This window comes from Notechis scutatus, chromosome 4, assembly GCF_049901735.1.
Source record: "Notechis scutatus isolate UNSWTSFEM ecotype Mainland chromosome 4, rNotScu1.2, whole genome shotgun sequence".
Classification (NCBI taxonomy): Eukaryota; Metazoa; Chordata; class Lepidosauria; order Squamata; family Elapidae; genus Notechis; species Notechis scutatus.
The window spans coordinates 1,504,636-1,517,066 of record NC_142012.1 but is presented as its reverse complement, the minus strand read 5'-3'; the positions used below and the strand labels follow the sequence as shown (position 1 = coordinate 1,517,066).

Sequence of the window (12,431 nt, the reverse complement as noted above, 5' to 3'; positions counted from 1 at the left end):
TCTTAACTGTCCGCTGATAACCTACCACGGATCGTATTATCTGGTCTGTATATTGTGATTTTTTTAATGTTTTTATTTGCAACCCTGGTCCGTGAGAAAATTTTGGTGGTCCACAGAGAACTGTCCCCCAAAGCAATTAATCCAGACTGCGTGGGAACACAAGGCGGCACCACCCACATGGCCCGCCTACCCGCTGGCCCCCACCCTTCAGCCAAGCGCAAACCACTAGTGGGATTCAAATTTTTTTACTACCAGTTCAGCGGGCATGGCTTGGTGGGCGTGGCAGGGGAAGGATGCTGCAAAATCCCCTTTCCCTCCCCTATCCATCCATCCATCCATCCATCCATCCATCCATCCATCCATTCATCTACCTACCTACTTACCTATCCATCCATCCATCCATCCACCTACCTACCTACCTACCTATCCATCCATCCATCCACCTACCTACCTACCTACCTATCCATCCATCCATCCATCCATCCATCCATCTACCTATCTACCTACCTACCTACCTACCTATCCATCCATCCATCCATCCATCTACTTACCTACTTACCTATCTACCTATCCATCCATCCATCTACTTACCTACTTACCTACCTACCTATCCATCCATCCATCCAGTGGTGGGATTCAAATTTGTTTACTACCAGTTCTGTGGGGGCGTGGCTTGGTGGGCGTGGCAGGGGAAGGATATACTGCAAAATCCCCCTTCCCTCCCCCCCCCCACTAACCTCCTTTCCAGCTCCATTCTCCTGTGCAGGGCAACCAAAGGAGACCCAGCCGATCAGCTGGGACTCAAAGGGAGGCAGAGAAGAGATGGGGGTTGGCGGGGCCAGTCGGAGGTGGGATTGGCCAGTTCTCCCAACTACTCCAAATTTCCGCTACCGTTTCTCCAGAACTGGTCAGAACCTGCTAAACATACCACCTCTGGCGCAAACCTTGAGTAGAGCCACGCGAGTTGGAACCGGAAGGTAAGACCAACAGCAGGGGAGGGAAATCCGCTCCAGGGTGGCTTGCTGACGTCGGTGGGAAAGTCGGTCCCATATTCCAGAGCTGCAGTACTCACAGGACTGGGCCCTTTGGTCATCCCGGAGTAGCTGCTCCTCCACCTGGGTGCACCAGCCTGCCATGGACTGGAGGAGCAGCTGCTCCGGGATGACCAAAGGGGCCAGTCCTGGGACTCCTGCAGCTCTGGAATATGGGACCGACTTTCCCACCGACGTCAGCAAGCCACCGTCGATCAAAATCCATATTAGTGGTCCGCGGGATTTAAAATTATGAGTTTTGGTGGTCCCTGAGGTCCAAAAGGTTGGCGACCCCTGCTCTAGAGCAACATCTGGCAAGGTGGGACTACTATAACCTGGCCCCATTTTGCTGGGGACACCTTCCTTCCCCCCTCATTCACCTGGAGCTCTTAAACGGAGTAACAAGTACCCAGATTAGTCTAAAATGTTGTGAAATCAGTGGTGGGATTCAATTTTTTTTTTACTACTGGTTCTGTGGGCGTGGCAGGGGAAGGATACACTGCAAAATCTCCAGTCAGAGGTGGGATTTGCTGGTTCTCTGAACTAATCAAAATTTCCACTACTGGTTCTCCAGAACTGGTCTGAACCCGCTGAATATATACCACCTCTGGATTTCTACTCCTTGCAGACAGCTGGTCATTTGCATCCTTCTCCGAGAGTTTTTGAGGCCACTTGGAGGTTGATCTGTGTCCTCAGTTGTCCCAGAGGCGCATTTTTTTCAAGAGGCAACTGGACTTTCTGGTTTTTTTCTTTTGAAGATGTTTCGCTTCTCATCCAAGAAGCTTCTTCAGCTCTGACTGGATGGTGGGGAACGGAAGGATTGATACAGTGGTGGGATTCAATTTTTTTTTATTACCGGTTCTGTGGGGCTTAGTGGGCGTGGCAGGGAAAGGATACACTGCAAAATCTCCAGTCAGAGGTGGGATTGGCTGGTTTTCCAAACGACTCAAAATTTCTGCTACCGGTTCTCCAGAACCGGTCCGAACCGCCTGAATGTGTGAAATGAATATATATTTTTTTGCTTTGCCGATGAAGTTTTGACATCGTGCGCGGAGCACTGAACGATAACAGGGGAAAGATGATGCGGTGGCCGTTTTCCTTCCTTAGGACACCAGCGGTGACTTTCCAAAAATTTCAACCTTACCCACGGCCACCCGACTGTGAGAGTAACACACTCCATGGAGCGCAGTTGCGGTGTTTGCAACATTCCTGAGGCACGCTCGATTTTTTTTTCACCCCACCCTGTTGCAGAGTCCTGGAGGGAAAGCTTCAAGAGCGGAGCAAATTCCCGGAGCCGCAGAAGGACCTCAACCATACAACCTCATCCCCTCTCTCCATTTCGAAGGCCTGAATAGCTCCAAGCGGGGATAATTACGGTCCCGCCGTGATGGTGGGACATCATGTAGTGCATCAATCATTGCCGTGAAGAGACAGCGGAGAGACAGGAGCGAAAGCCACTTATTACGAAGAAGCTCGGTTGATGCTTTCGGGGGGCCTCCTGGTGAGGTCAAGGGGGTGAGGAGGGGGCTGTGAATCAGCAGGGATCAATCCAGATGGACCCATCGGTTCTCCTTTCATCGTTTAGTCTCGGCTCACAGCACCGACCTTCTCCGGGAAATCAACTCAAGCTGAATGGAGGGGTGGTTTTTGGCCGAGAAACACAATTTGGCGTTGAAACCCATCTTGCTATCATAGTAGAGTAGAATGGTCACCAACCATGATGGGGTTGCTTTTGGAAAACACCCCCCCCTCCCCAATTTTGCAAAGGGTGGAAACCTATGTGTGAGACGTCCACCTCATGGACATCTATGCATGGAGATCTCTACATGTGAGATGTTCATCTCATGAAGACCTATGTGGGAGGTGTCCATCCCACACACTCCTTTGAGATGTTCTACCCACGCGGTCTTTCCACACCACTCTGAGTAGGGACCGGGGGAGAGAAGATGTGCCTTGGAAAGACACCACAACGTCAACCCCGTAGGAGAATTTTCAGGTCCTGTACAAAGCTCCCTTGGTGAAGAACCTCAACCGAACCCAATGGATGCACTGCCCATAAGAAGAGTGGACAATTTCCACCTGTAGCCAAGGCCAACCAAGGCCCACATCTCAAAACATGATTCCTAGTTTCTGCTTCAATCCAGATCACTGTGGTCGAAGGTCCACCTGGTTGGGTTGGGTAGATTCTCTTGGGGAGGGGGGGTGGTTAGGGGTAGGGTTGGACTGCGCTCGACTTAATTAAAATCACTCAACCCTTTTGCAAAATAAGGGGGCTGGGCAGTTTTTATACCACATGTTGGCTTGGTGTGGTACAGCAATTGTCCCATGTCAAGCAGGAGAACTTGGATCTCAACCTGGTTGTCTTTCTCAAGCAAGAGGGCTTCATTGCACCAAAAGAAGAAGAGGAAGAGGAAGAGGAAGAGGAAGAGGAAGAGGAAGAGGAAGAGGAAGAAGAAGAAGAAGAAGAAGAAGAAGAAGAAGAAGAAGAAGAAGAAGAAGAAGAAGAAGAGGAGGAGGAGGAGGAGGAGGAGGAGGAGGAGGAGGAGGAGGAGGAGGAGGAGGAGAGTAGTAGTTAGAAAAGAAGAAGAAACAAGAAAAGAAACAAGAAGGAGAAGGAGGAGGAGGAGGAGGAGGAGAAGAAGAAGAAGAAGAAGAAGAGGAGGAGGAGGAGGAGGAGGAGGAGGAGGAGGAGGAGGAGGAGGAGGAGGAGGGAGGAGGAGAGTAGTAGTTAGAAAAGAAGAAGAAACAAGAAAAAGAAACAAGAAGGAGAAGGAGGAGGAGGAGGAGAAGGAGAGGAAGAGGAAGAGGAAGAGGAAGAGGAAGAGGAAGAGGAAGAAGAAGAAGGAGAAGGAGAAGGAGAAGGAGGAGAAGGAGAAGGAGGAGAAGAAGAAGAAGAAGAAGAAGAAGAAGAAGAAGAAGAAGAAGAAGAAGAAGAAGAAGAAGAAGAAGAAGAAGAAGAAGAAGAAGAAGAAGAAGAAGAAGAAGAAGAAGAAGAAGAAGAAGAAGAAGAAGAAGTCAGCTTTGACTCACTGGTCAAAGATGAAGAAAAAAGACGCTTGTGTGAATTGGTTTCGGTCCGTGACTTCACGTCGATGATGAAGTACGCAGGGGATTTCTTGGAGACATTCATGGTTGACTCTTTCCCTGGATCAACACCCTTCCTCTCCAGAGAGACGTTCACAGACACGCTCGTGGGATGAGTTGTTGGTTGGTTGGTTTGTCCTCTTCTCTTACTACAAAGTTGAGGAGGGGGACGGTGGTTTTGGGTGCGACCACCCTCCTGAGTTCCCCAAGCTGGAAAAACCGATGACCGAGCAGCCCCCTCCTCAGTCGCTGGGCGGTCTCGAGCAAGGCGTCAGGCTGGTTCACATGGCCATCAGGAGGACAGTACTGGTGGCTGCGGAGCTCCACACCACCATCCAGAGGTCGGTGGTCAATGCCAGGGCAGCGTCCGAGGGGCCAGGTCCAAGGTGAGATCCATCGCGCAACAGCGTCTCTTCCGCGGGCATCTAGAACGACAACGAGAGTAATGGAGAACGTGAGGAGATGGGAGACGCCGGGTTCCCCCCGGGTGGCGAAGGATTGAACCCAAATCAAGAACATGGGGGACAGGAGGGAAGTTCCGAAGAAATGTGCTCTGACTCAGCGCCCCAAACACGACAAACCCTCCGGAGTGAACCCAAAAGATGCCTTTATGAAGAACGCCAGCAGCCCCGGCAAAAAGATTCTCTCCCACTGCAGGCTGACAAGTCCGTCATCTCCGCCCCCTGCCTTTTAACCCCAGAGCCAGAGTGGGGCTTCATTAGCAGCGGTAGCTCTTCTGTCCTGAGGACCGGCCCATAGATTTCCACGGCTCTCCTCTCCTCTCCTCTGCCATCTGTGCATCTGCATGTCAGGCACTGGACTCGGCTGTTCCTCCTCTTCCTCATCAGCCATTTCCAGACCTGGGGGCTGTTGACTCTCCACCTGAGGGCTGATGGGTGGCCCAGGCTCCTCCTCTGTCCCTCCCTCCCTCCCTCTCCCTCCCTCTCTCTCTCCCTCCCTCTCTCTCCCCTCTCTCTTCCTCCCTCTCCCTCCCTCCCTCCCTCCCACTCTCTCTCCCTGTCTCCCTCCCTCTCCCTCCCTCCCCTCCCTCTCCCTCCCTCCCCTCCCTCTCCCTCCCTCCCTCTCCCTCCGTCTCTCTCCCTCTCTCCCTCTCTCCCTCCTTCCCTCTCTCTCCCTCCCCTCTCTCCCTCCTTCTCTCTCCCCTCTCTCCCACTCCCTCTCTCTCCCTCCCTCCCTCTCCCTCACTCTCTCTCTCTCCCTCCCCTCCCTCTCTCTCTCCCCTCTCTCTCCCTCCCTCTCTCTTCCTCCCTCTCCCTCTCCCTCCCTCCCCCCCCCCCTCTCTCTCCTGTCTCCCTCCCTCTCCTCCCTCCCCTTTCTCTCCCTCCCTCCCTCTCTTTCCGTCTCTCTCCTCTCTCCCTCCCTCCCTCTCTCCCTCCTTCCCTCTCTCTCCCTCCTTCTCTCTCCCCCTCTCTCTCCCACTCCCTCTCTCTCCCTCCCTCCTCTCTCTCCCTCCTTCTCTCTCCCTCTCTCCTCTCTCCCTCCCTCTCCCCCTCCCTCTCTCTCCCTCCCTCTCCCCCTCCCTCTCTCTCTCCCTCCCTCCCTCTCCCTTCCTCTTTCTCTCCCCCCATCTCTCCCTCCTTCTCTCTCCTGCCCTCCCTCTCCCTCCCCCTCTCTCTCTCTGTCTAACTGGAAACAGGCAATATGATTTTTTAAATATTTATATATGTTATATTAGATATGAAGTAGAAAATGCAATTGATTAGACAAAGGATATTAGAAAGACAAAAAGAGTATGGTAAATTAGAAATGACTATATTGTAAAGTAAAGTATTTGCAATCAGATTATTATATTATGATTAAAAAGGTGACGAGTGAAAATAAAATAAAATATCCCCAATTTGGCTAAAGGGAAACAAAGAGGAAATGGTGGGAGCTGGGAAGGCTTTTATCACTCATTTCAAATCAACGGTGCTTGCAACTGGCTTTTTTTTAAAAATAAATAAATAAATCCGGATTGCCTCCGGATTCCACCAGGAGTTTAATACGGCTAGCAAACTTCACCTGGAGGGAGAGAACAGCCACGGCATTACAGGCAGGTATATCCTTATCACGCCAAGCTTGGCGGCGTTTGCAGGTTTTTCAAGAAACGGTGAGGATTAAGTCCTCCCCCTCTCTCTCTCTGTGTTTTTATTTTATTTTTCAGAGATACGATACCCTGCAGAAGAATTTGGGATTTAATCCCAGCATTTAACATGGAGTTGGATGCCACCCAGATACCCCTCTCTGAGCTAGATGGGAGGCTAAGGAGTGTGAGAGATAAATAAATATAAACAAACTTTGAGACTCTTTGTAAGGAAGGGGGGGTAGCGGTTGAGGGTGGGGCTGGGCCCCCTGAAATCTGATCTTTTCTTCTACACCCCCTTATTCAATCGGGGTTCCCTAAAAGGGGATAAACCAGACCAACATACAGCATTGCAAAATCAATAAGCGAGAGGACGGAGTTTGCCGATAAAAAGCAGTGGGAACATCTATTTTTCCCTCCCGCAGCAGGTGGCGCCCCTGAGCAGTGTAGACGGAAGTTCCAAAAACAAAGAATGGATGGGAGACCAAGAAGAAAATGAGGAATCCATGGTGGTCCCTGGGCTTGGTTGGGTTCTTGCAGACGTTTCATGACCCAACTAGGTAGCATCATCAGTGCTAGAAGAGAGTGGGGCTTGCAGGGAGGAGGAGGAGGAGGAGGAGGAGGAGAAGGAGGAGAAGGAGGAGGAGGAGGAGGAGGAGAAAAGGGGGTCCTTGGTGCTCTCTGGGCTTGGTAGTTTTCTTCCAGACGTTTCATGACCCAACTAGGCAACGTCATCAGTGCTAGAAGGGAGTGGGGTTTGGGCAGGGGAAGAGAAGGAGGATGAGGATGAGGAGGAGGAGGAGAAGGAGAAGGAGAAGGAGAAGGAGAAGGAGAAGAAGGGGGTCCTTGGTGCTCTCTGAGATTGGTAGTTTTCTTGCAGACATTTCATGACCCAACTAGGCAACGTCATCAGTGCTAGAAGGGAGTGGGGTTTGGGCAGGGGAAGAGAAGGAGGATGAGGATGAGGATGAGGAGGAGGAGAAGGAGAAGGAGGAGAAGGAGAAGGAGAGGAGAAGAAGGGGGTCCTTGTGCTCTCTGAGATTGGTAGTTTTCTTGCAGACATTTCATGACCCAACTAGGGAACATCATCAGTGCTAGAAGGAGTGGGGTTTGTGGAGAGGAGGAGAGGAGGAGGAGGAAGAGGAGGAGGAGGGTGGCATCTTCTGACAAGCAACGTCAAGGGGGAGGCCACATTCCCTTAACAATCATGTTACTAACTTAACAACTGTTGTGATGCCCTTAAGAAACTGTGGCAAGAAAAGCTCATAAAACGGGGCAAAATTCAGCAAAGGTCTTGCTTAGCATCTGTGGAGCTCAATTGTGGTTGTAAGTTGAGGACTCCCTGGACTTAAAGCTTTAGCTTAGTTTATGCCTTAGTTTTAGACAAATAATATTCTGTAGTTTTTTTTTCCTGTTTTTTTTTTTGTTCCTAGAAACATCGTTTGCCGTGACAATAAAAACCCGTCTTCTTTTTGTAGCTTGCCTTGTATGTTTGGTTCCCTTTCTTTTTTTCCCCTTTGAATAGTTTCATTGCAACAAATAATTAAATTTGACTGACAATTATTGGCTAGAAACAAGGGCGGAAGGCAAAACTGTATATTTCCCCCCCTCCCAATTTTCGTTTTTTGTTTTCCTCTTTTTTTTTGGTACTTTCTCTCTTTTGGGTTTTGTTTTGGGTGCTTTTGACTGCATTGAAAAAATGCGAATAACATTCTAATAAAAATTTATTTAAAAGAAAGAAAAAGGACAAGGGCTTTCAAAAGCTTCCTTAGAGCAACAGAAGTGCGGGAGATCAAACTGGGCTCTGCTAGAAAGGAAATAAATAAATAACGGTGGAGGAATAGTAAGATTCTGGGGCGAAAGTTTGATCGCATCATAAAAGAGTCTCGGCATCAAAGAGGGTTGGAAATAGGCGAGTGGGAAACGAAAGCGCTGTCTTTGGACTCGGGGTTCGGACCAAGAGAGACCACGAGTCAAAAGTTGCAGTCCAGCACTATTATACCTGAGCTGCAATACGATGGTCTGTGCCCAGAGGGCAGCAGAGGGTAAAAGGGGCTTCTCTTTGCTGCCACCCAGAGGCCACTGCAAGGGTTGCAGTCAGATATATGATAGTTCAGTAAGAGCCCTGCTGGAGAGTTGGGACTGAAAACAGGTTTTATCCACCCCATGCTTGTACACGTCTTTCTTTCTTTCTTTCTTTCTTTCTTTCTTTCTTTCTTTCTTTCTTTCTTTCTTTCTTTCTTTCTTTCTTTCTTTCTTTCTTTCTTTCTTTCTTTCTTTCTTTCTTTCTTTCTCTCATTTATTTTCTCTTTCTCTTTTTTCTTCATCCATCTGTCCCCTCATTTTTCCTTCCTTCCTACCTTCCTTCCTTCTCTTCTTCCCTACTTCCCCTCATTTTTTCCTTCCTTCCTTCCTCCCTCCCTCCCCATTTTTCTTCCTCCCTCCCTCCCTCCCCCTCTCCTCATTTTCCTTCCTCCCTACCCATTTTCCTTTCTTCCTCCCTCCCTCCCTCCCTCCTTCCTTCCTTCCTTCCTTCCTTCCTTCCTTCCTTCCTTCCCTTATCTTCTTCCCTACCTCCCTCATTTTTCCTTCCTTCCTCCCCTCCTTCCTCCCTTTCTCCCTCATTTCCTTCCTTCCTTCCTTCCTTCCTTCCTTCCTTCCTTCCTTCCTTCCTTCCTTCCTTCCTTCCTTCCTTCCTTCCTTCCTTCCTTCCTTCCTTCCTTCCTTCCTTCCTTCCTTCCTTTTCTTCCCTTCTCATTTTCCTTCCTTCCTTTTTCCCTTCCTTCCTATTTTCCCTACCTCTCTCCCACCCTCCTTCCTTCCTTATCTTCTTCCCTACCTCCCCTCATTTTTCCTTCCTTCCTCCCCATTTTTCTTCCTCCCTCCCTCCTTCCCTTCCTTCCTCAGAAAGAAAGCTAAAACCAAGAAAACTGACACTAGTTGACGTTGCTTGTTTGCTAATTCTCCCACACCCAAATTATAGGCTGCAGCCTTCAGTTCTGATGCTATTGACTGTATAACAATCCATTTCTCTCTCCCCCCCCCCCGAGCCTGCTTTTTATTACAGGGTATATATATTTCTTTTAAAAAAAGGAAACGGGAAGATCCGTGCTCTTTAACGCTGGGGGCTCAAAGACTCCGACATTTTCCATTTTATTTGTTGGGATGCTGCCCACGGAAAGAGACCCCCTGACGTTTATGGGACTTTTCGCAAGCAAATTTTAATAGGGATTAGAAAGCAATTAGGAGGAAATTGAGGCCGATTACAAGGGATATAATCAGGTTCACCAACAAGCTTCCTCTGGCTGGGGAGCAGCTGGAGAAGAGGAGGGGATCAGGAGACAATGGCCGGAGACCTCGCCCCTCCCCCTCGCCCTCCCCCCCCCCCGCTTCTCCCAAGGGCAGGAAAATGGTGGCAGCCACAGAAACCCTGAAGCTGAATGGAGGAGGCATTGAAGCCGTGAATGGAAGTGTTACTTGATGATAGGAAGGTAGGTAGATGATAGATAGATAGATAGATAGATAGATAGATAGATAGATAGATAGACAGACAGACAGATAGATAGATAGATATGGATGGGAGAGAGTAGATAGATGATAGATAGATGATAGATAGAGATGATAGATAAATATAAATATATGTATAGCTATAATGATGGATGAGACAGATAGATAGATAGATAGATAGATAGATAGATAGATAGATAGATAGATAGATAGATAGATAGATAGATAGATAGATAGATGATAGAAAAATAGAGGTAGGTAGGTAGACAGATAACCAATAAGATAACAATAATAATAGCCCTTAGACTTATAGTGTTTCACAGCCCTCTCTAAGTGGTTTACAGAGTCAGCCCCTTGCCCCCCAACAATCTGGGTCCTCATTTTACACACCTCAGAAGGACAAAAGGCTGAGCCAACCTTGAGCCTGGTGGGATTTGAACTGCCAAATTGCAGGCAGCTGATAGTCAGCAGAAGTGGCCTGCAGTACAGCACTCTAACCACTGCACCACCAAGGCTCTTATAAGATAGATATAGACAGACAGACAGACAGATGATAGATAGGCATAAATATAGATATAGATAGATTCTGTAGATAGATAGATAGATGCAGACGATAGATGGATAGTTATAGACAGAATAGATATAGATATAGATACATAGACAGATAAATAGAGATGATAGATGATAGTGATAGAGATGATAGATAGATAGACAGACAGACAGATAGATAGATAGATAGATAGATAGATAGATAGATAGATAGATAGATAGATAGATAGATGTAGGTAGGTAGGTAGATAGATATAGGCAGACAGACATATGATAGATAGGTATAAATATAGATATAGATAGATAGATACCGTAGATATAGACGATAGAAGGATAGTTATAGAGAGAATAGATAGATATACACAGACAGATATATAGATGGAGATGATAGATGATAATTCTAGATAGAATAGATAGAGATAGATAGAGATAAGTGATAGATGGATAGTTATAGATGGAATAGATAGAATTAGATACAGATAGACAGAGTTAGATGATAGGTATAAAAATAGATAGATATAGATACATATCTAGGGATGATAGATAGGTATACAGATAGATAGATATAGATGATAGATAGATACTTATAGATAGAGTAGATATAGATATATAGACAGATAAATAGATAGATGATAGTTATAGATAGAATAAATAGATATAGATAGAAGATAGATAGATTATATACAGTAGATAGATAGATAGATAGATAGATAGATAGATAGATAGATAGATAGATAGATAGATAGATAGATATATAGATGATAGATACTTATAGATAGAATAGATATATAGACAGATACATAGATGATAGTTATAGATAGAATAGATATAGATAGATATAGAAGATAGATAGATTATATACAGTAGATAGATAGATAGATAGATAGATAGATAGATAGATAGATAGAGTGATAGGAGATCGATATAGATGATATATATGCACATATGTATGTATAGATGATAGATAGATAAAAGAGAAAGAAAAGAGAGAAAGATAGATAGATGAAAGAAAGAAGAGACCTGTCTAACCACAGGAATTGTGTCCCCACAACCTGCTAATCACAAACAACAAACCCAGGTTTGAGAAGCCAACAGAGCCTTGGGTGCAAATGGAACCCGGAGATCTGAAAACATCCGGTGGGTCGGTCCCATAGTCCCCCCCACCGCCCTGAGGCCTTGGCCTACCTTGGTCGGTTCCAGCTGTTCCAGAATGTTCTCCTGGTGGGTGGCAGCCACTTTGTCGGTGTTTCTCTCCTGCTTCCTCATCTGGGTGGTGGGCGAAGTGGATGGGCTGGTGGCGGCACTCAGATACGTCCCGTTGCCGAAGGCCTGGATGGCATTTTCTGAAGAGGAGGAAGGGATGGGTGTGTGAGAGAGAACCATACAACCAAAACACCACATCCAGAATCCTACCTCCAGTTTTGGTCACCCCCCATTCCAAAAAAAAAAGATGCTGAGAAAAAAAAAAAAAAAGATGCTGAGACTTTGGAAAAAGAATTCCTGAGCATGACTGAGGAGGAAAGAAGTCCACAAGTCTTAAAGCGCCAAGTTTGAAGGATAGATATTATAAGGCCTTATGCACCTCTGTCTATTTACAAGTTCTGGATTTTTATATAATCTATATCATCTATCTATCTATCTATCTATCTATCTATCTATCTATCTATCTATCATCTATCTATCTATCCATCCATCCATCCATCCATCCATCCATCCACCCACCCACCCACCCATCCATCTCTATCTATCTGTCCATCCATCCGTCATCATCACAGGTCTTTGGCCAGTTGAAGACTTGTGGACTTCAACTCCCAGAATTCCTGAGCTAACATGACTGGAGGAGGAATTCTGGGAGTTGAAGTCCACAAGTCTTAAAGCTGCCAAGTTTGAAGGCCCCTGGATCTAGATCTTTATATAATATATGCCACCCATCCTCTGTCTGTCCGTCTATCATCCAGCTAGCCAGCCAGCCATGCACTCTCTGTCTATTTATCGCTCTATCTAGTTCTGTATCTAGATTTTTATATAATCTATATCATCTATCTATCTATCTATCTATCTATCTATCTATCTATCTATCTATCTATCTATCTATCTATCTATCTATCTATCATCTATCATCTATCATCTATCTATCTATCTATCTATCTATCTATCTATCTATCTATCATCTATCT

General features: G+C 46.7%; 1 protein-coding gene across 1 annotated transcript in view; it reads right to left on the bottom strand.

The window, feature by feature from the left end:
- Window positions 1–4,045: 4,045 nt before the first annotated feature.
- GFRA4 (GDNF family receptor alpha 4) overlaps window positions 4,046–12,431 on the bottom strand; it is a 141,968-nt gene continuing 133,582 nt past the window's right edge. Inside the window, 2 exon segments of the mRNA XM_087962685.1 lie at window positions 4,046–4,540; window positions 11,440–11,597. Coding sequence (XP_087818811.1) covers window positions 4,397–4,540; window positions 11,440–11,597 — 302 coding nt within the window. The 3' untranslated portion in view covers window positions 4,046–4,396.